The 27,243-nt window shown below is 43.0% G+C and overlaps 1 protein-coding gene across 1 annotated transcript in view; it reads right to left on the bottom strand.

The window, feature by feature from the left end:
* The window catches only part of GRIK3 (glutamate ionotropic receptor kainate type subunit 3), a 239,526-nt gene that overhangs the window by 51,313 nt on the left and 160,970 nt on the right, over positions 1–27,243 (bottom strand). Inside the window, exons 5-8 of the mRNA XM_026702721.2 lie at positions 25,897–25,950; positions 12,559–12,732; positions 11,374–11,517; positions 6,633–6,740 (exon numbers count right to left, since the gene is read on the bottom strand). Coding sequence (XP_026558506.2) covers positions 6,633–6,740; positions 11,374–11,517; positions 12,559–12,732; positions 25,897–25,950 — 480 coding nt within the window. The remainder of the gene's footprint in view (positions 1–6,632; positions 6,741–11,373; positions 11,518–12,558; positions 12,733–25,896; positions 25,951–27,243) is intronic.

Genomic DNA, 27,243 nt, shown 5'->3' on the forward strand with positions numbered 1-27,243 from the left:
TTGGACTATTTGCTGGTACTTTTGCCCCTCAGTGTGTCAGTGAGCTCCTTGTACAACCCTGGAATCCTTGTCTGGAGTCTCTTATTCTTCTTTCTCTGTGGCATGGTCTTTCTTGTTTTCAAAGTATCCAAAGCATCCTGTACTTTTCTTCCCTTTAAGATTCCCACACGATTCTCCCTCTTAGCTTGTTGAAGTTGATAACACTAGTTTGACTTTGTTCAGTTACCCGTCCCTACATTATGGTGCATTCTAGTATGATGTGCTGATTCTCTACTAGAGCTCCTGCCACTTCCACTCCTTCAACCATTCTGTCTCTATTAGTAAGAATTAAATCTAGTATAGTTGACCTCTAGGTCCCTCCATCTTTTGAGAGATAAAGTTGTCAGCTAGACATGTTGGGGAACCTGGTTAGGTGGCCTGTAGTAATGTCATTTTACCCCTAATATTCACCCAAATACTTTCAAACTGGCTTTCATCCTTGCTATTGTATATTTCTGTATAGTACTTCCTTGCATACAATGCAACCCCTTCCCCCTTCCTTTTGCATTGGTTCTGTTTCTTTTGAACAATGTATATCCTTCTAGTAGAATGTTCCAAATATGGGTTCCAGTGCACCAAGTTTCAATAGTAGCGACAATATTGTACCAGTCCTCACGTACTATTGTAGGACCTCAGGTTCACCCTGTTTGTTCCCCATACTTTGAGCATTTATGGTTGATCCAATGTTTGCTTTCTGCATCTCCTATTACGTGCCTGAGTGCCCCTTCCTTCTCACCATCCCTTTCTGTACTGTCTGATTTGTCTTGGGATTTGTGCTTTGGGTTTGGTCCTAAAAATTGGTCTCCCTCCCCCTCCAGTTTTAGTTGAAACACCTATGGATAAGCCAAGCTAGAGCTTTCCCAAACACGTTCTTACAGTCTTTGTGAGGTGCAGCCCATCGTATGCCAGAAGCCCTTCCTCTAGATCAGTGATGGCAAACCTTTTTGTTGTGGTGTGCAGAAAGCACACGGCTGCTGACACCCACAATGCAATGCACCCCACATCCTGCACATACGCACGCAACACCCTTGCCCTACTCCCTTACCTGCACTGTGCATGCACATGTCTCTCAGCTGATTTCCGGCCCATTTGAGGCCGTTTTCTCCCTCCTGGAGGCTCAAGGGAAGCCGCTGCAGGGATTTCCAGAAGGCCTGTTTTTCAGCCTCCCGAGGCTACAGAGGCTTCCCTTGAGCCTCAGGGAGGCTGAAAACAGCCTCAATCAGTCCAAAATCAGCTGGGAGATGCGCACACATGCGCAGTGAAGGTAAGTTTGGCTGGGGCTTGTGTGCCTGCACACATGCCATAGATTCGCCATCATGGCTCTAGATAATGTAAACCATGGTCCAGAAATCAAAACATATCTTGAAGGCACCATCTCTCAACCCAGTGATTTATCTTTAAAATTCTCTATTTCCTCATTAATGTTGACCTTCCATTGGCAGTACAGATGAAACACCATCTGTGCTCCTATCTCTTTTGCCTTCCTACCTAGCTGTTCATAGACGCTTGATGTGTTTTTCGAGTTCTTTTTTGTTGTATCGCTCTTCCTAACACGAAAGAGGAGAAAGGGGTTATAGTGGGATTGATTATGTGGGTGAGCCTTGTGTCACCTCTTTGATCTTTGCATCTGGGAGACAACACAACTCTTGATGGATTGTATGGTCTACAAATTGCTGAGACTTAAGTTACCAATCACCTGCTCATGTCTTTTCTCTTTGGGAAACTCAGTAGACTCCTTGTGACAGTCTGAGCTAGTTTTCTTCCTCACGGGAATATCTGATACTCCAGATGTCTGTGTGTTTTCTTCCAGGGGGAGGATATGAAAATGATTGTTCAGCTCCAATGGTAGGGAACCTCTCCTTGTATTTTTGTCCTTTGAGTGACATGTTTTCATTGGTCTGCCCCATGGGCTTCATTTTTTCTTATAGTTGTTTCTTCCTTGCTGCATTTAGTTCAAATGCAGATTTCTGCTTTTCGAAGAATTCCTCTTTTTCACAGGTGAGACTCAGAGTAGCTAGACATGCATCTAGACCTTCCATTTTCTCCTCTAGAAATCAGACCAATTTGCACTTGATGTGGGTGTAATTTGAATAATCCGTGGGCAGGAATACAAACATAGTACATACCTTGCCAGTCACTACAGTGCTAGCTATGACTTCCTTATTCTTCAGGATTTGTGCAGGTACAAATATATTTCTTATAGACTTTCTGCTTTAGACTTTTAGTTGTAGGCTTTTGGTGTGTGGGGTGCTAGCTTGATCCACTGGATTAAGTTCCAGTTCTCAGGCGGTTGTGCTGAGCAGCTCTTTGCTCTCCCAGCAACCTTTGGTGCTATGCAAACACAACCAGTGACTTGCAAAGGAGGGATAGAGTTGCTGCATTCAGCTATCACCAGGGCTTTTGCAATCAGATTACAATCAATTGCCTCATTTTGAACAGTGGCGGATCATGGAGTTTCTGAACAGCACTTTGATCTGTTCAGGTGGGTTTGACTTGCTTGGTGGTTGCTTCTTTGCAAAAACTGGATACTTCTGTCTGGGAGCTGCCGCTGCCTCACATATTTATTTTATTTTTATTTATTTTATATTTTATTTTATTTTATTTATTTATTTGTCAAGCAATTATAAGATAACAGGTATAAATATAAACATAGTTATGAATACATGAAATGGATACATATAAGAAAAATAAAAAGAAACAATAGGACAGGGACGGTAGACATGTTGGCGTGCTTATGCATGCCCCCTACAGACCTCTTTGGAAAGGGGTGAGATCAATAGTAGACAGTCTAAGGTTAAAGTTTTTGGGGTTTGGGGAAGAAATCACAGAGTCAGGTAGAGTATTCCAGATATTGACCATGTGTTGCTGAAGTTGTATTTCCTGCAATCAAGTTTGGTGCAGTTTACTTTGAGTTTGTATCTATTGTGTGCTCTTGTATTTTTATGGTTGAAGCTGAAGTATTCAGTAACAGGTAGGACATTACAATATATAATTTTATGTACTATACTTAGATCGGACCGAAGGAGGTGTTGTTCTAGATTTTCTATGTCTAGAATTTCAAGTCTGGTGGCATTCTGCAATGAGTAGAGGAGTGGAGAACACTTCTTGTGAAATATTTTCGGACTTTCTCATTATTAATATCAGATTTGTAATGTGAGTTCCAGAGTGATGAGCTGTATTCAAGTATTGGTCTAGCAAATATTTTGTATGCTCTAGTTATTAGTGTGATATTACCAGAGAAAAAACTATGTAGGATTAGGTTAACAACTCTTAATGCCTTTTTGGCTTTGTAGTTACAGTGGGCTCTAGCACTTAGATCATTAGAGATGAGTATTCCAAGGTCCTTTACAGAGCTTGGATCATAAACAAGGTCTTGACTATTCAGCTTGTGTTTTATTTTCTGGTTTGTTTGTTTTTTTGCCAATATGTAAGACAGAGCATTTATTTGTTGAGATTTGAAGTTGCCATTTGTTTGACCATTCTGATACATTAGTTGAGGTCTTTTTGAAGGGTAGCAGTATTGCCGGTGGTGTTGAATAGCTTTACATCATCAGCAAAGAGAACGCAGTTGCTCTTAATATGATCACAGAGGTCATTTATGGAGAGTATGAAGACAGTTGGTCCTAGAACACTGCCTAGGGGGACACCACTGTTGACAGATACAGAATTCGATAAGATGCTCCCAATTTTGACCATTTGTTGTCTGTTTGACAGGAATGCTTCAATCCAGTTAGGCAGGTGTCCAGAGATACCATAAGATTTTAGTTTTAGTTGTAGTTTGTCGTGTACCACTAAATCAAAGGCTTTACAGAAGTCTATGTAGATTGCGTCTATTGCTTTGCCCTGATCGAGTTGTGTAGTCCATATGTTTTTGCAGTGTAAGAGTTGCAGATTGCAGGATAGTTTTTTTCTGAAACCGAGTTGTTTATTGGAGAGTAGGTTGTTTATCTCTAAGTGGAGGATAATGGATTGGTTAATAATTGATTCCATGACTTTACAGGTGACGCAGCATAGGGAGATTGGTCTGTAATTTTCAACTAGGCTGGGGTCTCCCTTTTTGAAGATGGGGATGACCATGGCTTGTGACCATAGTTTTGCCAAGGAGCTGGTCCTGAAAGATTTTTCAAAGATTATGCTTAGAGGTTCTGCTATGACAGTGGATAGCTCTTTTAGGCAGTAGGCACATATTCCATCTGGTCCAATAGATAGAGATGGTTTTAGATTGCATGTTGCTTTTTCAACATTGTCTTCTGTAAAATCGATATGTATTAGATCATTGTAGTGGTCTGTGGTTCGACTAGGAAATATTGGGCATGATCCATTGCTGTTTACAAATATTGAGCCAAAGAATGTGTTAGAGAGGTTCACTTTAATGGTGTCATCATTGTAGTCTTTACCATTAGGTCCTTTCAGGGGTGGGGCTTGAGTCTTTTAGTTTGTTGTTTACAAAATTGTAGAAAGTGCGGGTGGAATTGATGCGTAGAAACTTTTCCTCTTGTTTAATGTGATAATTGGTGCATTCGGTCTTTATCTGGTGGCATAAATTTTTGTATCAGCTTTTGAAGTTGGCAATGTGACCAATGGGAGGGGTCTGTGCTGTGTCAGAAGCTCTGTTGCTGGGAAGCTTTGCTTGAACATTCATTGAAATGACCCACCACCAGCCTCAACTAGAGACACTTCAGATCCACAGGTATCTGCTGCAAATCAGCATGTTGGAAAAAGAAAGCAAGAAAGATGTGTTGCAACATCACAACCAATCCCAGAGTTTGGTAACTGTGTCAGATGCAACTATGGATCTCATGAGTTGCATTGGCCAGATCATCTAGAGGCCGGCAGAACCGGCATCCTCTGAAGAATCTAGTTCAGCCTTGAAATAAGTTGGTCTCTGAAAGGGCAGCTCTAATATGTCTGTTCTGCAGAAAATGTGGAATGTGCCATAATGACTTCAAATAATCTTTCCAAAACTGTTAGGTGATACATCATTGATGTCCGTAAAGCTTACAAATGAGAAAGCAGAAGGCAAAGATTTATTCCTCATTTTCTAGGACAAAAGGATCCAGTCTCAGTCAAACCACGTAACTTTCAAAATCTTCTCTTTTTTGGAATAGTATTTTAGAAAACCATACGACCCACTTGCTTATACAGTAACCCACAAAAAAAAGAAATGTACAGCAATACAATGAAAGAGTTTAGTGAAAACACTTTTTGATTTGCTGCTTGTCTGAGAACTACCCCTCCCCCACCGCTTTTATCTGCCAATAAGCAGTGGGGGTGAAGACTTGGGAGTCTTATGGGAAGCAAAACACCAAGATTCCCACTCCCCTTGGCAACGATGAATTCAGCAAGGTGGGGCTGTCTCTGCAGGAGCCGGAAAGCTGATTGCACTCATTGTTGTTTTGCAAAGCCTTAACTGTGGTAGCTCAAGAGCACAGAATACAACATTACCGATCTGCAAGTTGCAGGAAGCGAGGAAGTGCTAAACCCAAAACCTTAACAAATGTGAAATGCTGAACAGAAGGAGCAAGTATCAACAGGGATTTGATTCCATCGGGGATGCCATTAATTCACATTACATCCTGACAAGGCCGTCACGCTCCATTCTGTCGAGATTTGACGCAGCCACTTTAAAACCTCTCTTGAGCTCAGAAAAAGCTTTAAACACACATTCGTGGGGGGGAGGTGAGCACCTGCACGGGGCACAAGCAGCTAGGAAACAAGGAAAATGAACAAATGATGTTTGTTTCTTGAGGGGCTCTTTCAGCTTCGGGTTATTGCCCTCAGAAACTGTTTGCGGTAAAGGAGACACGGAAAAATGATCCTGCACCAAATGTCAAAAGTCAAAAGGGAGATGTTTTCCCTTCATGGGCAGCCCTTCGCAGAGTTACCTTGGTCACCATCACAGGATCCCTGATGGGCACAAGGAAAATCATGGGCCTCCAAGTCCAATGGGTCATCCACATCTACTGGTTGGTGTGGCCACACCCAAACTTCCACTCCCCTGAATGGGGTGTGCATATATGAACTAACCTTTGTGTCTGTGTGTGTGTGTGTGTGTGAGAGAGAGAGAGAGAGAGAGAGAGAAGGAGAGGGAGAGGGAGGGAGAGAGAGAGAGGTCTGTGCCTCCTTTCACCCTTAGGAAACATGCAAGAGTCTTCCAACCAATCTAGCCAAACCATTCACTGCTGATTCAAGGCCCGAGCCGCAAGAAAAGGTTGGACGACCATTTGACTGCAATGGTAAAAGGTCTCCTGCCCTGAGCAGGAGGGCAGGGATTAGAAGACCTCCAAAGTCCCTTCCAGCCCTAGGATTCCATGATATTTTTTAGGCTAGTATGAACTATGGAGCTGGAGAAGCTGAAAAATGTAATTGGTTCAAAAAGCTTTAAAGAAAGATGAAGAGCCTGAACCCAGCCCCCACTCAAGCAAGGAACCCACAGCAAAGTAGAGCCCACAATCTTGAGGTGGGGTGTTTCTTTCTCTGGGGACTCCAGCACATCCTCCTCCCTTTGAAGCTGCCCAAGAGGGAGATTCTGGCAACCCCCGAGATCTTTCCCGAGATGCACAAAGCAAAGAGTAAGCAAAGAAGCCACCGACCTTTTCCAGCCCATCTTCCTTGAGGCTGATGACGTCCAAGTCAAAGTCAGTTCTGAGCCCACTGGTTTTGTTGAAGGCGATTCGTCCTGTTAAGCCCTCCCACTGGGCCTGAAAGGCAGGGAGGAAGGAATGGTGGGTAGGGGTGGCACCAGGGAAGGAGGGGTGATGAACACGTGGCATAAAGGAACTCTGCGCCAAGGGCTTAAGTCAGAAGTGAGCTGCCTCTTTTAGCTTTGCTAAACCCATCACTGCTTCCTGGTCTGCAAAACTGGAGAAACCCCCACTACCCCCACTGCCCCTTAGAAATGGTCGATGCCCACCGCTTCCGGTTTACCTGCTGCTCCAGCCATTAAAGACTAAGCTGGTCACGTGATTCTGTACGTTCCTGGCCACGAGAGTAAAGAGGTTTGACATGAGCCTTGGCAAACTACATGAGAAATCTCTGCCTTAGGGCCACGTTCATTTCCAGTGGCCCAAGACAAACTTCTTGGCTGTGGCCTCTCATGGGCTGATGATGATAACAGAGATACTTCTCCACTGTCATCATAGCAGAAGTGGGCCTGAGTCCTATAAGGGTTTCCTGCCCCTTCCTTGCCCCACCTGTTGCACTCCAGGGGATCCTCTGGCTCTTCAAGTTCAGAAGAACCTGCTTAGTCCTCATCTCTTTGGTCTGTGGGATCTGGGCTAAAACCTTTGGCCACCACTGGATGGTAGCAAACCGTGTTGCACCCTTCTTTTCTGGCTCCTTGTGGTGGTCTTCCATTTTTTACAGCATGGATATGACATGGTGACTCACTCTCTCCTCATCTCCAAGGCCCGCAGAAATTAGTGGGGAAACCCTTTGTGGCCTTAAGGATTCTGTTGTGGGGTTGACTTGACTGAGGAGGGTGGAGAGACAGCAAGAGCTGCAGATCTTCCCTCGCTGCTACTTATTCCCTCCTTCCAACCCTCCAAGCCATTCTTCTGGTCTGGTTTACCATGTTTGGCCTGAAAATATGGAGCCCCTGGGAGCCAGGTAAAAAGACAGTCAGAAAAAAGCCCACTTTGCTGCCCTCCCATGGTCCCCTAGATCATGATTAGTAGCCATCAGGTTGGCAGAAAATAAGGTGGGATGCCAGGGGACCCTGGCAGTTTCCCTGAGCCTCAGATCAGAAGAAGACCAACTTCATTGTATTTGCAATATTGCTCTGTGAAAAGGATATACATATCAACATTTGCATTTTTTTCACACCATGTGCCTAAAGGAGGCATTTTACTGTTCTCAGTATTCCACATTGGAAAGCTGCTCTCCTCTCATGACCGAACTAATCAGAAAATTTCCAAACTTGAGTAACTAAGATGGCATTTAATGAAAGGTCCTGCTTTCACATTTAAATCATAATTTAGGCCAGGGCTCAACTATCTCCAGGCCTGTGGGATGCATGCACTCTCTGACATCCCAGGGATAATTAGCAGCATGAGGGATGGAGGGAGGCCAGGCCCTGAGATGGGGGGGCTGCTTCATCCCATAGAACTCCTTACCATCCTTATTGAACAGAGGGCAGGTGACTGTGAAAGGCAAGTACGGGGAAAGCAGCTAAGTGACAAAACCCCACTAGGTCATCCCTCATTATTTTCAAGAGGCTGAGTTGAGGAGAAGGAGGCTGCTGCGTTGCCTCTTCCAAGCTGTCCATCTTTCTCAGACAATTACAGAGTTCTGCTGGAAGGCTGGCCTGGGCTGGGCTGGCCAGAGGATTCCAGCTGGGGTAGTGGGCACCCAGAGCCAGGTATTACCTGAGAGCTGGAAGCTGCAAATAGGAGCTACTGAGGAAGTTGGCAGGGAACCAAAAGGGAGGCCACACACAGCAATTTTACCTGCAACTCAGATAACTTGTCCAGCTCTCATGACAGATTTTACGCAATATGAAGATGTAGTAGAAGAGTTAGGAATGACCCTTATTCCAGAAACTGGAATGACAGCCTAAGATAAGGGTGCCCACCTGGGGTGATTGAGGTGAAGCACTGGGTTATTAAGGCATTAAAAAAATCCCTCTAAACCTTCAGAAGGGTTTGCCCCTCTGCTCTGTTCCCCAGGAGAACACTGATTTTTACCTGGTGACTGAACTCTGTCACCCGTGATCTCCAAGAGCATTAGCTGGTGCTCTGACACGAGAGAAAAATCTGCATTCTTCCTTTCACCTGGGCACTCCTTGGATGCAGAACTTTAAGTCAGGAGGACCTTTTCAAAGAATACATTTTTTTCAAAGGCATAAGCATTTGTGACAGGCAGCTACAGCTTAAAGAAGTGTAGGTCTTTCATTCAAATCTGTTATTTGAAAATTTGGGATGATGGAAAAGATTCTAGAGGGTCCCTTGGTCTGCAAGGAGATCCAATCAGTCAACCGTGAAGGAAATCAAACCTGACTCTTCTTTGGCCACAATACTTTGGCCAGCAAAAGAGAAGAGACGACTCCTTGGAAAAGGCCCTGATGTTGGTAAAGACGGAAGGCGAAAGGAGAAGGGAGCAGCAGAGGTGAGGGGTTTAGATGGTGTCAGTGGGCATGTCAGAACATAATTAATGTTGCTAGTTTTGGGGCAAGATCTGTTGAATTGGTACGAATTTTAATCTTGTACTTTACATTTTATATTCAATGTCATACACTATGCCTTTTTTAATTGCGGTGCTTCTGACATGAATAAATAAATATTGGGCATGAATTTGGGCAAAGTCTGGGAGACAGTGGAGGACAGGCAGGGGATGGGGGGGGGGGGCTGGCATGCTGTGGTCCATGAGGTCATGGACAGTTTCACATGACTTAGTGACTGAACAGCAACCAAGTCCTTTTAATCAAATCTGTTATTTGAAAAGGTACCACCTGTCTCCTCCAGATTTTTGGCTGCAATAGACTGTCTTCCTACAAGGGGTACTTATTATGACCTTCTCCTCTCCTCTCAGAACAAACATGTTTTTTGAACAGAGATAGAACAAGGTTTTGGTTTTCTGCTCATCCTTCTTTCCCTTCCATTTTATCTAATAGATAAATTGAAATAAGTTGACCAGAGCTGGGTTTAGATCTGGGCGGTGTGTGTCTAAAGCGTGCAAAGCAGATTAACTTGCAAGCCTTGCCTGCTGCCAGCTCTGATTTATAGGGCCTGACCTGCCTCCTTTAGTTCAACTCAACTGTTCCTTCTCGTCAAAGGCATCTGTTGTGCCATGGAGGGGTGGCCAGCTTCAAAAAGGCCTTCTGTGCAGAGCTGCTCCCAAGAGGGCTGCTGCTGCAGTGGCTGTTTTATGGTGTTGCTTCCAGCAGCAGATTTCGCAAATTTGCAACTAGCTAAAACATAAGGAAGCAGGAGATCCTGGGATAAGACTGAACCCAGAGGAAATACGACAGTTTTAAGAGTATCCAAAGTAGTCCTTGTTATCTAGATAGCCTGGGAATCGGGAAGAAAGCAAGAAAAGCATTCAGGCCTCTGAATTTACTTTCTGGCTTTTAGACCAAGTTCAGTCCTTGCTCATTGCTGGGTAGATTGTGAGCTGCACATTGATCAACCTGAACTCTGCTATCGTCTCTCTCAATTCTATGGTGGAGGCAACAGAGAAGACTCTAATTATCAGCTGCCTCCTATTATTTGGCTCAATCCATGACTAGTTGTCAGAACTGTCCTGCAGCAGGTCATTCTGAAGGCTTCACTCATAATCAGAAAGTGAGGAAGTCGGTAGCTATGTCCCACACCTCCTGCTCCTTGACAAGCGGTTTTGAGTAGCCTCCTTCTTCTGACCCTGAAAATAATAGGTGCAGCCTCCATTACAAGTAAATGCACAGCCATCTTTCTCCATGATATGGATGAATCATTTTTAAAGCTTTTCAAGTGGCTGGACAACTCTCCACCCTGAGGCAGAAGTGCCACAACTTGTGGGCAAAAATATTTCCTTCTCAATCAGAGCCATTTAACTCCACTGGCTGGCCAATGACGCAAGGGTAGTCTCTCTCTTCACATTGTTTTACATACCAGAATCACTTCATTTTGATTGCCGTTGCAACCAGCAACCACTTAAAGCCTGATCGTATATGCATTTTATCACCATTGAGCGATGATCCATCAACCCCGAGAAACCACAAGAATGCCTGGAGAAAGCCCTGGGTTACAGAGATTTGGCAGCAATATCATCTAGTGTTCCAAAGAAAGGGACATGAGCCAAGCATAGCATTTAAAGAATTTCCAGGAAAGGAATCTGGTAGGCCAGCCTGTTCAAAAGAAACTGGGTCTTAATCCAAGGACAAAGGTTTGAACAGACTGACTCCCTGTTTCTGTCTTTGTGTGCGCGCCTGCAGGAAGCACTTCAATTTTTCATGCACACAATTGTGAGGTCATCGCATGACCTCCTCAACAATCTGAACAGTACTTAAGTGTATCTACTGCTCTCGTGGCAATTACTTCTACTTGAGCCGGCAGGAACTCTTTGAAATTATGCATCTGGCGGAGGGGTGACAAGTGAATTAGTGGGCTTTGTCTACAATTGAGATGATTCAGTCTTGCTTGCTTGAAACATGTCAGGATAAATAGCTAGCTGGCTAGCCAAACCAGGCCAAGGAGTAGCTCCACCAAAAATTCCTTTCATCTAAACATTGTCCTGACAACACGAAGGGTTACAGCCTAGAAGTCCGTCCATGCCTGGGTCTCTAACGGCCAAGCCCCAGTCCCCGTCCCTGTGACTGCCTCCTGAGCAATATCTATGAGAGTTTAGGGCTCTTCTTACCTCTTTGATAAAATTCATAAAGCGCCCACCAAATCGCCAGGCTTTGTGTCGATGGCACTGAAGAGAGTTGACCGTCATCTGAGGGGCCCGTTGGTAACACACAGAGACTATGTGGACAGCATCATACAACAGGGCAGCATCTGTCTAAAATGAAGGGGGGCAGTAATTGGTTTGATCACATGCAGCCACTCTAACAACAATCCCCTCCACCCTCAAATGGTCTCTATAGCTTCTACAGCTAGGCCTGTGTGAGGAGCCACTGCCTTCACCCGAAAAGCCTGGCACTGGCTGACTTGCCATGCGTCCAGGCTTCCAGGATAATATTAGGAGAAAAACACCCTTCCGCTGCAGCCTCTTTGCTTCAGAGCAGGGGCCGCCAACCTTTGGGACCCCAGGGACCACCAAACTCATAATTTTAAATCCCGTGGACCACTAAGATGAATTTTGACTGACAGTGTCTTGCTGACATTGGTGGGAAATTCAGTCCCATATTTCAGAACTGTTGTAGCCACAAGGACTGGCCCTTTGGTCATCCCGGATCAGCTCCTCCAGTCCAGGACAGGCTGATGCACCCGGGTGGAGGAGCAGCTGCTCTGGGATGACCAAAGGGCCAGTCCTGTGACTACTCCAGCTCTGGAATATGGGAACGACTTTCCCACCAATGTCAGCAAGCCACCCCAGGGTGGATTTCCCTCCTCCGCCGTTGGTCTTACCTTCCAGTTCCAGCTTGCGTGGCTCTGCTCAAGGTAAGGTTTGTGCTCGGCCGAAGGGTGGGGGCCAGTGGGTGGGTGGGCCTTGTGGGCGGCACAGCCTTATGTGCCCATGCAGCCTGCATTAACTGCTTTGGGAGGGGATGCTTTGTAGGGGGGACATTTCTCTGTGGACCACCAAAATTTTCTCACGAACCACCAGTGGTCCTCGGCCCACCAATTGGCAACCACTGCTTCAGAGTTCCTTCTCCTAGGATTCTTGCCCTCTGGAAGAAGGGGGCATGACGTTATTTTACCCATTCAGATGTCATGCATCATTCAGCCTGAAGGTGCAAGTTGTCAGACTCCTCTTCTGACAAAAGCAGAGGGTGCTAAAAACTTTTGGCGTAGCTTGGCACAAGCCAAAGGAGCTGCAAACCTTTTCTGACTACACACCAGCAGGAAAAGAACCAGGAGTTCAAAGTGACTGTCATACCATCATGACCCCTGCCATCAATCCAGGTTCAGGTTTGGGGGCTGTCTGCAACCTCTCCATGGACCACTTATCAATGATGGCAGACACATGGGGATTATCCACGTTCAAGATGCGGAAGCCAGTCAGATTTACTCCAGAGTAGCGATATTGCTCAAGATCGAGTGCATACAGATCCTGTTGGGAAAAAAACTTTTAACTTTAGAAATAAAAGACAAAGGAGAGTTTAAATATTATAAAACATGGAATACATTTTATCAATGGTTATATAGCAGAAGACAAGGTTGAAATGTTAGCTGTTATGATTAAATTAATTAGTAATTAATATATTAAATAAGTAGATTATAAATGATGAAGTAAAATGTGTATATGTATAACAAGGCTAAGTATTGTGTAGTATTTCAAAATTAAAATTAAAAAATAAATTTAAAAAAGAAAAGAAAAAGAAAACATTCTGCCTGCTCTTCTTTTGGCATGACTGAATGTGAAAACGGTTGCAAAGTAAGAGAAAAAGAAAGGTTGCTGAGAAATGTCACCCACGTTTCTGAAATTCAGCTTTTTTGGGAATTCGCAGATGCTTTGCCTGAGCCGACAATATTAAAATTTAGGGCCAGGAATCAGTATTGATTCCAATTGGGAAGCATATCTCAGCCAAGAATCAGTTAATTATGATGATTAATTGAGCATAAGGAGAAAAGATAAAATGTTTGAAAGAAAAAAAAAATCAATGAATGGGAAGCTCCGATATTAAGCCTTGTTGCTATTAGCACTTGCAGGAGTCGAAAACTGTGCGCAATGCCAAAGTATGTGGGAAAGAAAGTCTCCTGCTGGGTGCCTGAGACACAAGTGGTGAACTTCTAGCCTTGGAAATCATCCTCCCCATATGTGCCTTGTTTATTTGTTTAGCGTGTGGTGTATCATACGTGGACTTGCAACATGACGTCTATGTCAACCCTGATAGCCTAGATTAAAAACAACGCAATAAAATATGAACATTAAAAAGAATGTTACATTCAGATACCAATATCTATGCTATTTAAGTAATTAATAATGAACGAGAAACTTAATTGTGAGGACAATTAACCAGTAGAACAGCTTTGCCTTCAGAAATAGTGGCCGCTCCATCACTGGAGGTTTTTAAGAAGAGACTGGACAGTCACTTGTCTGGAATGGTCTGGGGTTTCCTGCTTGAGCAGGGGGCTGGACTATAAGACCTCCAAGGTCCCTTCCAGCTCTATTCTATTATAACAATTGAAACGCAGCATCACATATGAAAATATATATATAACTAGACTGATATACAGTCCTCAACTTACAACCACAGTTCAGCCCAACATTTCTTTTACTAAGTGAGACAGTTAAATGAATTTTGACCCGTTTTATGAGTTTTCTTGCCATTGTTATTAAGTGAATCACTCCAGTTGTTCTGTTAGTAAAATGGCTATTAAGTGAATTTACTTTGCTTACCCCTTTACTTTGCTTTTCAAAGGGTTGCAAAGGGTATTCAGATGACCCTGAGACACTGCAACTGTCATAAATATGAGTTGCTCCCCAAGTGTCTAAATTTTGATTGAGTGACCATGGGGATGCTACAACAATTTTAAGGGTCTCGGCCCATCCTGATGGGTATAATGGGTTATGATGTTATTTAGCTCTTCAGCTAAATAACAAGAGATTGTGAACAGCTAGGGAAGAAAGTTAAAAGAATGAGGAGTACAAATAGTGTTTTCATCTATACTTCCAACAAAAGACCAACATCCAAAACCAAACAAGAACTGGGTGAACAAGGGATAGATATGATCTGGTATTCATACTTGCAAATACATTTGAGATATGAAAAATGTTAAAACATATGGCTTATATAAAGAATTGACAGAATTGGATAAGATACTAACAGGAACAGAAGAAAGGCTAATAAAAAAACTGTATAGTTATTTATTGGGCATTAAACTAGAAGAGGAACAACTGAAGGAGACAATGGGCAAAGAATTTTGGTTATACAATAGCACTTAATGACTGGCAGAAACTATGGGATAGAAATTACAAGGTAACAATGTCAACTGCATACAAAGAGAACCTATACAAAATGTTTTATAGATGGCATTTTGCACAAGCAAGACAGGCAAAGATGTTTAAAGATAAATCAGTGAAATGTTGGAAATGTCACCAAACATCTGGCACATATTACCATATGTGGTGGACGTGTGATGAAGCTAAAAAATATTGGACAAAAATATGTTCATGGTTGAAAAAGATGATACAACAGCATATTGATTTAAAACTTGAAATATTCCTGTTGGGGAGCTTACCTGAAACTTACAGTAAAGAAAATGTATACCTTCATGTAATAACTGAGCGAGAATTGTAATTAAAGAAAGAGAGCACACTGAATATTATAAGGTATAGGAATTATTTTATCAATGGTTAGAGAAGAAATATGAAAGCTAGATATAATTAATGGTTTAGTTAAGCATGTTGAAGGATAATAGATATTTTTTTAATAGAAACAACTAAGCTAAGAAGAAAGAATCAGTGGAATGGATTACCTCCAGAAATTGTAGATGCTCCCTCAATGGAGATTTTCAAGGAGGGATTGACTGCATTTTATCTGGAATGGTACAGGTCTTCTGCTCTAGCAGGTGGTTGGACTAAAAGACCTCCAGGATCCCTTCCAACCCTGTTATTCTAAGTTCTAAATGGCAGTTACTCTGCCTGATAAAGAGAAAAAAACAACTGGGCCCAAAGGGAAGAAAGAAGAAATTATCCCAAGTGTGTTCATCTTCAGTTAAGTGGCCTGGTTAATAAGTTGTGTGAATACAACAAGAAGTGGGCAACTGATGTGGAGGGAATATGGGCAAAGAAAGATCTGGAATTCACAGGTACTTGAATAACCAGACTGAGTCACTCAAGCAAAGAACCAGGGGAATAGAAACCAGTCTCCTACTTCCTGACAATTCAAAGAATCAAGAAATAAAGTTGCAAATTACCAGATGAAATATAAATCCACTGGGTCACTGTACTGCAAACTGACTGTGGATCTGGCAGAAGCTGTCAGAGGGGATTTTGCATCTGCTCACTGAGCCTTTTGCACAACAGGCATCCCAAGCCAGCTGTGAAACAACAGGAGCTGGTTATTGTGATATTTGTAAATAACTGTGCTGTATAAACTCATATGCTACATGCTCCAAGTTCCATAGGTGTTTTTAATTTTCTGTAAACCTCCCAAGAGCTGGTTGTGTCATCAGGTACTGGGGTCTCAAGGGACTGGTGGGTTAATGAGATGGCTCCATTTTCCATATGATCTGATGCTCTCCCCTGGCCTTTTAATCATATATTAAAGTTTTAATTGGTTTTTTATATTGCCATTTTATAGGTTTTTTTATTGTAAACCACCCAAAAACATGGTCTGTGAGATAGGCGGCAATATAAATATGATAAACAAATATAAAATCAAAACCATTAGTAATTAAAGTAATTAATAATTACAAGCTACTGTTTTCAGAGGGGGAAAGCTCCCCTTATCATGCGAGAGCCACAAGGGGATTTGGGTGTGTGTGTGTGTGTTAAGATTCACTGTCGCACTCATTATGAGCATCTCGCCTTTGTTATCATTTAAAAATCTTTTGATTACATTCTTTATTTACGTGTAATAACTTTTCTCACTTTATGTGCCATGATTTAAAACCTTAACCCCATTAAATACATTGGTTGATTAAAAGGCATGTACCAAAAGTTCATGTTGCATTTTATGGCCCCATTTATCCTGCCCTTTTCTTTCTCAGCCCACCCAAAGCTGCTGCTCTCTTTGGTCCCAGCTTCGAGTTTCGCAGCTCTGAAGACAGCCTGTTCCCATCCTCCCCAAGGGTCCCACTGGATATCCTCTGCAACACTGCCAGGCCAAGGGTGGCAGAGGGGTCCCCCAGATCAGGCAACAGCTGCTACCCCATTCATTTGCCAAGCTGGCCGTTTGAAATGAGAAATATCTAGTGGGTAGATCAAGGAAGCAGAGCGGGGCTGGGTATCTTTTAAAAAGCGGCACAATGTCAACATAAATTAAAACGTATGGATTACTTCCATAAGAAAGAGGTTCTCAAATTTTGGGGGTCCAAAAACAACCACCTTCTCAAACAGGACTGCTTTTTTTCATCCTCTGGGCATTATTTTACTGGCTCAGTGTTGAACATTATATGTCTATAATTTGAAGGTGCTTAGACAAGGAAGAATGGATGGAAAACTGAACAAGGAGAGATTCAACCTGGCAATAAGGAGAAACTTTCTGACAGTGAGAACAATCAACCAATGGAACAGAAGTTGCCCTCGGAAGTTGTGGGAGCATCATCACTGGAGACTTTCAAGAAGAGATTGGACTCTCATATGTCAGAAATGGTGTAGGGTCTCCTGCTTGGGCAGGAGGTTGGACTAGATGATCTACAAGGTCCCTTCCAACTCTGATTATCTGTTTATCTGACATGAATAAAGAAAGATCAGCTTGGCATTACAACCTCAGCAACCTGCTCTAAAATGGTCAGGCCCAAAGAATGACATGTGGGATTACTTATGAGGGGTTTCCCTTATTGTTCTTCACCTGTAGCCAGAATCTTGTCAGACTCAAGCAACTACAGGTAGTCCTTGACATACAACAGTTTGTTTAGTGACCGTTTAAAGTTACAACAGTATTGAAAAAAATGACTTATGATTGTTTTTCATACTTATGACCCTCGCAGCTTCCCTGTAGTCACATGATTTAATTTGGATGCTTGACAACTGGTTCATATTTATGACGGTTGCAGTGTCCCAGGGTCAGGGACAAGCAAAGTGAGTGGGGAAGCCAGAATCACTTAATGTTCTAACCAAGGCTTCCTGAGACCGTAATTAAGTACATGCTTAGTCCAAACAACTCATTTTATTTCAACGCTGGGAATTATGTTCATTCCCCAGCTCATAATGAGTCCCAAACAGTTCCTTGAGATAAGCACCCACCTTTATCTCCTTTGAATTGCTGCCAACAACTAGAGTGCCAAATGAACTATAAAAAACCAACCAAAGTACAAGGTCCCCGCAAAGCTTCAAGGTTTAATCTGAACAGAGTGGACGACATTACTTCCTGCAAAGGTTCCTGTCCCTTTGCACTTCCCTTATATCATATGGGAGGCGCAATCACTGCCAAGCCTTACTCCCAAATCACCCCTTTTGTTTTAGCTTCTCTGGCAGCTCTGCACACTCATGTACTGGGAACAGGTTCCCTTTGTTCCTCTGCCTCACTGCTGTCAGATTCTGGAGGCTCCGAAGTCAGCACATAACTCCCAGATGATCCTGGCCCCATCTCTGCATTGGACACAGGACCCTTGTCCGAGTCCTTCCCAGACTCCGGACTTGCCCATGATCTTCCCCGCTATCCGATTCTGCTGCTGGCAGACCACAACACTTAACAACTGTGTTACTAATTTAACAACTGTGGCAAGAAAAGTTGTAAAACAAAACTCGATTAACAACATGATATCTATAGATATATTATGTGAACTGCCAAGGTGGGGTTGCTTTCACCCTCTTCCTGCCTACCAGGGATTCCAAACTCTGCTGCCTCTTTGTCCCCTGGAAAGCAGCCTCTCTCCCTTAAGAATCCGGACTATGTTACACCACAAAAGATACAATTGAAATTGTTAAATTGAAATCCTCAAGCAATATGGTGACCTTGGGATGAAAGACTAATGGAAAGGATACTCCATATAAGGACCTTCCTTTTAACTGGTAGAGTTTTTATAACAAAAGCTTAGAAAAAGCAAAAGACAGGAGAGAGATCTTGATATCCCTCTTAAGTGTGTCTGGTGAAAGAATGTTTAAAGAGATTTTCTCCCATTTAACTTCATCTTGCTTCTAATATTGCTGATATGCTACATAGCTAGATAATATTGCTTCAGGAAGGTTGTGGATTGTTGGTTTTCATTCAAGTATTCTATTTTCATTTATTGTTTGTATCGTGGATTTGTAATGTTTTTCTACTCCATGCAGAGTTGCATGATTGTGAAATATTAAAATAATTCTGAAGGCTGCCCTAAGTAAGATGCATCAGGTACAATACAAATTTTACTTTGGCTTTGACTTGGGATGCTGCAATGTTGTGCCCCAAACGCTACAGAAACAAATAATTATATATGCACACAACAATCTGGGAGAAACTTTCATTCTTAAACCATAATTAGGCACATTAAGTTTTATTTAAAAAGAATCAATAAGAAGTTAAATGCTTCATTAGGTGGTTAATCCCCAGTATTTTCAGTACAATTAAGAGTTCAGATATAAACTCACCCTGCCTGCCTTCCTCCCTTTCCGCTGCTTTGTGTGGCTCTCTGCAAAATCTGGCGATGTTGTGGCCTGCCAGCTACCAGTGGAGCTAGTGGCAGACTCGGATGAGGACGAGGTTGGGGAAGAACCTAGGACAGTTCTGGAGCCTGGAGAAGGCTCTGACAGATGCTCAGTGTTGGACAGAGATAGAGCCAGGGCTGTCCGGCATTTCCCAGCCAGAAAGGCAGCTGACTTTGGAATCAGAGAGGAGAGAGGAGGAGGGACAGCTGGGGCCTGTTCCAGATGCATGTATGAGCAGATAGGACAGGTGAACAAACAGAGGACAATGAGCCAGCTCGGGAAGCAAAACAAACGTGGATGCTGAATGGCCCCTCCCTGGCTGGGGAATAAATAGGAGGAAAGGGGAGTGGCTTGGTTGTTGCAGACAACTGTTCCTACTTCTGGAAAGTTTGCTCCTTGTGTGTTTCATGCGACAAAGGCTGCCTTGCCAGAACTGAGGTTTGTCTACTTCTCTGTTTGAAGTGACTTAATTCGCAGACTCCCAGTTGGGAGCTCACATCCTTGCATTTATCATAATGAGCTGATAAGGACTATTGTTTCAGTTAACTTCTTGCAAGACTCTTGCCTGGACTTTCTGTTGGTGAATGCAGTTAATTCCCCACGTGTAAACAAAGAAGGGGTTTTCTTTGAGGGGAGTCTTGTTTCTTGCTTGTGCAGATGCTGGGTCAGAACAGGTGAAAGGCCCAGCAGGCTTCTGGCTCTGCCTGGATGCACAAGCCTGGTCCCTGCTGGATGCATTCTGGGCTTTTCTACTGCTGTCTTTTAAGTCAGCTTTTCAGGTGGAAAAGGTGGCTTTGGCTTGGCTAAAAGGTCAGCAATAGGACTGACCTGGAGAGAGCATATGCCAAAGGTAATAGTTGTCTGGATTACAGATTTACAGAGTTGGAAGGGACCTTGGAGGTCATTCAACTCCCCTGCCCCAGCAGGAGACCCTACACCATTTCTGACAAATGGCAGTCCCGTCTCAAGTAATGGTGCTCCCAAAACCTCTGAAGGCAAAAGCTGTTCCATTGGTTGATTGCTCTCACTGTCAGAAAATTCCTCCTTATTTCCAGGTTGCATCTCTCCTTCTTCAGTTTCCATCCATTATTCCTTGTCTGGCCTTCAGGTGATTTGGAAAATATCTTGACTCCCTCCTCCTCTCTGGGGCAGCCCCTCAACTATTGGAACACTGCTATTATGTGTCCTCTGGCCTTTCTCTTCAGTAGATTAGCCATGCCAAGTCCATCCTGGAGATAGTAAAGACCACGGTCAAGGAATCTAAAGATTTTCTGGCAACACCAATCCTTTAGCCAGTGGTTCACTTCACTTTCTTTTGAGAAAGAAAGGAAGGAAGGAAGGAAGGAAGGAAGGAAGGAAGGAAGGAAGGAAGGAAGGAAGAAAGGAAAGAAAGAGGGACGGAGGGAAGGAGGGAGGGAGGGAGGGAGGGAAGATTGAATGAAAGGGGGTAGGGAGAAAGAAAGAAAGGGAGAGAGGGAAGGAAGGAAAGGAGAAAGAGGGAAGGGAAGGGAAAGTGAATTAGATGGATGAATGGATAGAGGGAGGGAGGGAGAGAAAAAGGAGAGGAAGGAAGGACCACGAACCCTGGCACTAGACACAGATTCAGAGGATGCTTTGAAACAGCACAGCTGGAAGGGACCTCAGAGGTCATCTAGTCCAACCCCATCTCCAGCAGGAGACATCTGGGTTATTTTGGTGCCTGACCCAGTCTCATGCCATCAAGCCACGCTCACCCAATCAGATAACCACCAAGCCACACCCACCAAACCACTCCCACAGAACCAGTTGTTAAAAAAATTGAATCCCACCCCTGTGTAAGAAGCCTCTTTTGTAAATCCAATGTAAGAAACTTATCCAGGTCATTCCTTTTAATTATTAAGACATCCACCAGTTTATTTTGTATGTCCAGAGTGACATCTTTTTCAATGTCATTCTTGTAGCCCCTTTATTCTAAATATACTTTCAGTTCCATCTCAATCTGGTCAGGTCAAATGTTTTTCTCTTCCATTAGATACAGCCCAATTGGATACATTAGATACTTGCTCAAAATTACTACTAAGTGTAGGAGATGACTTGGCTGATCCCGAGGGAGGGGCCAAACACACATCAGTTTCAAGTCCCTTTGTGGCCACAAGAGATCTAAATCCAACCCACCTTGAGTACCATTGACTCTTATCTACTGCCAATTTTGCTTTGGCCACTACTGTTCAGATTCTTCCAGAGAGCATAAGCTTGCAATAAAACCTTTATATTAATTTGAACTGCCTGGACTTCTGATTTATTTTATTTATTTTGTCAATTGCTTACAAGATAATAGGTATAAGTAAAAACATAGTTATGAATACATGGATACATATAAGAAAAATAAAATTTCCTGTGCTTGATACTAAATTTGCATATTTCCTTTTCTAAGTAGTTTTGGAAATTGCTTCTTAACTGTTTTTCAGCAGTAGGAATCTTTAGATCAATAAATTTGATAGCAACGGGGACGTTTTCTTCAGTCCTGAGCAAGAGAAAGTTTTAACTATAAGTTTAAAATTTTTCCATGGGAAATATTTTTGTTTTGATTTAAAATAATAATTAAGGTTTTAAAAATTGGGCACTAGAGGGAATTAGAGGAAACTAAAGATTGCAATTAAAGCAGAAGAATACATAAATTTGAATTACGAGACAGAATGAAGCAAAATATCATAGCGCTGAACATATTGAAGGACATTTTTGAGCAATGTCCTAGCAATAACAGTTTTGATGTGCTGAATAGTTGCTTATAGTAACAAGTCCTCCAGTTGAGTTTTTTTAAAATAATAACCCTTTATCCTAACATGGTATTTATCATGTTGTGTGAACAACTCAATGCCTACTTTTTCCTATGGGGCCAAAAGAAACTCCTTTTTTTTTAAAAAAAAAAAGGATTGGTAGCTAGTATGATATATCTGATAAACCTTATAGTTTGAAATTCACACTTAGGTCTTATTAGGAGTCCATGGTAAGGTGGTGCAGAGTGTCTTCAGCATATTACTTGTTCTCAAACCCTATGCTAACATCATTCAGGCAATCTAAATTTGTAGGCTCTAATGATTGAGATATGATCTTCTGTGGATGTTGACAAAAAAGCCTTTATATTTGGACAAGAGAGACTGAAACATCCAGCATCCTCGTCCTGCCCTCAAAATCTTCTGACAAACTGCCTGAAGAACTTCTCCTGCTTTAGAGGCCTGTGTGATTTGTCACCAGGTGTGACGGCACGCTGGGTGGGCCTGCTCTATGCTACTTACCTAGTTTTTAGGATCACAGTTCACCCCATTATTCTGGATATAAATTAGTTTTCGCTGCAGGATGATATTCAAGGATTCCTGATTGCTTACACGATCAACTTTCTTCCGTATAGATAGAAATGAAAATATTTTAATCTAAGCAGCATTCCAACATATTGGGTTTTTTTCTCTCAATCTGATTCATGAAAGAAATGTCGTTGCAGCACCTTTCCTCCTGGAATAAAACAGCATTCAAGCTATTCTTCAATTTTGTGACATTATTTCCCTTTCTCGTGAACCTCTAAGCTTGCTTCTAGCATGTCGGTTTTGGCATAACTGCATCTGCCTTTATTTTTGCCTTGTGTGGTTTAATATTCCTACAAAATACTGTACTTCTTGTACTTCAATATTGAAGAAGCTGTTTGTTTGTTTTGTTTCTTTAAATCAGCTTTCAGCAGCATCATACAGGAGTGCCCTTCATTTATATCCTGATTCCTGGAGTACCTTTCATCAATTGTGTGGTGCACTGAAACACCTCAGGCCCAAAACACAACCCACACCGCACACTTACATTGAAAATACATAGCCATGTGGGTTTTTTTTCATCCAGTAGTATGTATCAAAAATTAGCTGATCCATTCAGCATTGTACCAGCAAGTTCTGCTAAGAATATCTATGGAGATTCTGCTAAGAATACACTCATATCAAGCTGTTATAAGGCTCTGATTGAATATGTTTGTTTAATTCTTTGTGGTCCAGGCAAATCCTCAGATTTCCATCTTTCTTGTGAGTTCAAGCCAGGCATGAATACCTTCAGTTACTTCTTCAATCCAAGGAATTATTCCCCTCATTTCCATTCTTCCCAGTTCTGCTTTGGGGGTTGTTTTCAACAGTATTGATATCTTTCTCATGATATATCCTGAAGTAATTTTCTGCAGCATGGTTTTAAAACTATCAGGTTCAGCTGCATGACTCTGTAATAAAAGCCTTGCAAAAAGCCATCAGAGTTTGTACAAGTCTGATCTCCAGGGGGATGAGGGCCCACAGGCTGGCCTGATGGCCAAACCCGCCTCTCTTCCCCAGTCCTGCCAGATGGCTCTCTCTCATGGACGAGACACAGATCTCGCTTCTCCTGTTCGAGCTAATGGGCCAGGTAGATACTAGTGGGAGAGAGAAAAGTCCCATAAGTCACCTGGCTCAAGCCATAAAGGGTTTTATAGGTGAGTTTCAGCACTTTAAATTACACCTGGCTACACACAGGAAGCCAATGCAGCTTTCAGAGCAGTGGTGGCACATGTGCTGGATGATCAGCACTACAACTTGCTGCTGTGTTTTGCACCAGCTGAAGCTTCGGAATGCGCTCCAAGGGCAGCCACATGGGCAGAAAGCACTGCAGCAATCCTGTGGGATTTCACAGCATGGGTGCCTGTGAGCAGGACCTACATCTTGTCTACAATTCAGCCGACATTTTCAGGAAAACAACGCTTGCTGCGGTGGTTTATCTGATCTTTTATTCCCATTATTTTCAGCTGCCCAGAAACACCATCTTCCTTATCTTCAGTTTTGACTTCAGAAACAAGGTTCCAGCTCTGAAGCTATCAGAGAGTTTGCAGAAGTTGCTCCAGAAAGATAACAGTGGTCACCAAAATATCACTCTACTTGCAGGGCTGGGTACAGGAAGAAAGGATGTAATTTTAAAAATTAAACGTGTTGTTTCCATGGACAAGTTTTGCTCTGGAGATAAAGCCAGGCCCCAGTACACCCCAGCTGAGGTTACAGGGGCTGGAAGTGGCCAGGTAGAACAACAAGAGAAACTGAAGGGATGCTTCCCCCCCTACCCCCTACAGGTTTACATCCCAGGTGGCTGAAAGAGAGGCATTTCTTCAACCAACGGGCCATCCCATGGCCTCTGTGACAGATCAACTCTCTTCCCAAGCTTTTTTCCTTCCTGTTCCCCAAACAAGCTCCTTGCAGCAAAGCACAAAAGAGAGGGAGTATCTCCAGCTTCAGGAAGTCCTCAACTTACATTCATTTAATAACGGCCTGAAGTTAGTTACAACAGCCTTGGAAAAAGCCACATACAGCCTTGAAATTGTGAGTATCCCACTGTCCCCTAGTCACATAAAATTGCAGTTCAGGCACTCGGCACCTGACTTACATTTGTGAGAGTTGCAGTGTCTTGTGGTCACATGACCATGATTTATGACCTCTCCTGTCAGCTTCCAACAAGTAAAGTCAATTGGGGAAGCTGGATTGGCTTAGCAACCATGTGATTTGTTTAAGGACTATATGATTTGCTATCAGCCCTTTCAGGTAAACCAGACAGGTGACACAATTAGATGAACTCATTTTATTTCATTGTAAGACTGATGTAGGAGATGACCAGGATCAGTTTGGAATCTTTATGCCCCCAAAAGTGACCCAAGTCCAGCCTCTCTTGAAGCCCATTGGCTCTTATCAAGTGCCAATTGGACTTGACTGTGAGTAGATCAGATTCTTGTCTATAAAATCATGAATGCTTTTGAACTTTATCCTGGCTCCGGCTTTCTTCAGCCTGACAGCTGCACTGCCACCGAATCTAGCAAGTCTGAAGGCACAAACTCCCCCCCCCCCCACTTTCAACAGCTTGATCTATTAGGACAGGAGCTTCTAAGTTTCTTCCTCTGACTGTTGGATGACAGGGATTCCCCCTCTGCTCTTCTTTGTTTCCATCTCTTCCCTCATCCCCCAAAGTCATCCATGCATTCCATTCCATCTGCTTAGCCCAGAGGTGTCTAACTGGTGGCCCACGGGCCAGATGCATCACACACAGGCCACACCCACCCCAGCTCTGCGAAAAGGAGAAAACGCTGGGATATGTCACATGATGGCAACGTGACGCCACGAGTTTGACACCCATGGCTTAGACTGTAATAAAATTGATCATAAAATTGGCTCTGATTATGTGATTACTTCTTTAAGAACCACATTGCTTAGTGAGTGAAGTTGTGGACCCAACTGTACTCATAAGTCAAGGACTAAAAACTGCACCAGTGGATATTGGGGTTCTGATGGGAAAATGCATTCTAGATTTCTTTTTTTCTTCCTATACAGTAAATATGCACACATAAGCTAAGAATTGTAAGCTCAAAAATTTAGCCCCAAAATTGGGGTTGGCTTATCCATAGATAGTACATTCAATATTTTAGAGTTTACTCTATTGATCAGATTAAATCTGAGCCCAAGATCCATTACAGCGCATTTGTTTTCAGAATGCCTATACCAGTGTTGGTGAACCTTTTTGGCACTGAGTGCTGAAATGGGAGTGCACATGTGCACACATGGGAGTGCCAGGAACCGGAAGAGCAGCTCAAAGCTGACCTTCCAGTTTACAGCATGCACATGCGCACCGGCCACCTGGTCTTACGTGTTCTGGCGCGCATGTGCACACAAAGACCAGCTGGCTGGCATGCATGCATACAACAGAACCCAGAAGAGCAACGCGCAATGGCTGGCATGCCCGGAGAGGTGGCTCTGCATGCCCTTTCCACCATGCATGTCATAGGTTCAGCATCACGGGCCTATACTCATTCACAAAAATATTGTGTGCATGATCCTCATTGCTTTGTCTCTCAGGATCATCTTTCCCTTTCTGGCCCTGATTAGACTGACTTCTTCAGAGACTCAGGGTGATCAGACTCAGTTTGTGGAACGCAAGACTGATAAGTGAATCAAGATACATTACCAGTGTGGTGAAGATGAAGTGGTAGTATTCCGTCATCATCCCCATCGCCATGGCCTGGGAAAATGCAGAGACAAGGAGGTTAAAATACCACCTGTGAAACTGAGCCCAAAGGAAAAGGCACTCAAGGTTTGATTTTAAAAAAGGGGGCCACTTTGCTGATGGACCTGGAAGCTGAGATCATCCCCTTTGCTAGAAGGACCAAATCTGGTCAAGAATCACTGCTTGTTAGGCCTGAGGACCTTTCTTGCAGGATGAAACATCTCCCAGAGGTTTGATTGCACCATGATGGCTGCCATCTTGACAACTACATAGGGATAAGAACCAAACTAGGTCAAAAGACCAAAGTTTATGGGAAGCACGATGACATGGGCTGGTTGGAGTACTGGTTTGCCGTGTATATACAGCTAATTAAGAAATAAACCTGGATCCCTTCTTCATCGAAGTGAGGAAACTCTAGTTAGAAATGTCAATGGAGATTTTAAATCTCAGAGTTGTTTGGAAGTTGAGTTATGGCAATTGGACTCGCTGGAATGTACCAACTCCTAAAATCCTTCAGGGTCATTAAGTGTGCCCTACCTGGTGAGCCTGTTAAGTGGTCTTAATCTTCCTGGAGACTGATGAGAGAGCAGCATAAATAAATGAGGGACAGGTTGTGTATAAAGTTTCCACCTCTATTGAGGGAAGGATTTTCCAATTTTAGGATTAAAATTTTTAGCATTAGAATTTTAGGAGTTCCTAACATTCCAACAACTCTCTGCCTACTTAGATTCCCCCTAACAAACTGAAGAAGCCACTTGGACAAACTTTTCAAACCAACAAGAAAATAAGTCCAGTTGCCATATCCCAATTTCCAGTCTTCTTTGAAAAATTTCCTGGGTCAAAGAAATTGTGAAAGAAATCAATATGCAGCTGAGAATGGGTTGCTGGAAATAAGGCCACCAGCATTGGGTGGGAAAGACTCATTTTGTAGGGAAAGAGCTACAAAGAGCTGCCAAGTCCAACCAAGCCCTGCTTAGGGTAGGAATCCCAGTTCAAGCCTCCCAGTCTAGAGTCTAGAGATCAGTTTCTACTTCAACACCTCCAAGAAAGGAAAGCCCCCACTCTCTGGGCAGTCAATGCTGTTGTCAAATTGGTCTCACTATTAAGACATTCTCTCAAATTCAATGGGCATCTGTCAACCTGTCCCTTAAGTGAAGAATTCCACACTGATCCATCTAAAGCGAGAGGTAACAGGCCCATTCTTGAATGGGACGCTCGCCGCAGGCAACATGTCACAGGACAACTTGTTGTAGGACACATCAACAATTCAATTTAATTATTTAAAATAATTTTAAAAATATTTAACTT

This window comes from Pseudonaja textilis, chromosome 10 (assembly GCF_049901715.1).
Source record: "Pseudonaja textilis isolate UNSWEBS1 chromosome 10, rPseTex1.2, whole genome shotgun sequence".
Taxonomy (NCBI): domain Eukaryota; kingdom Metazoa; phylum Chordata; class Lepidosauria; order Squamata; family Elapidae; genus Pseudonaja; species Pseudonaja textilis.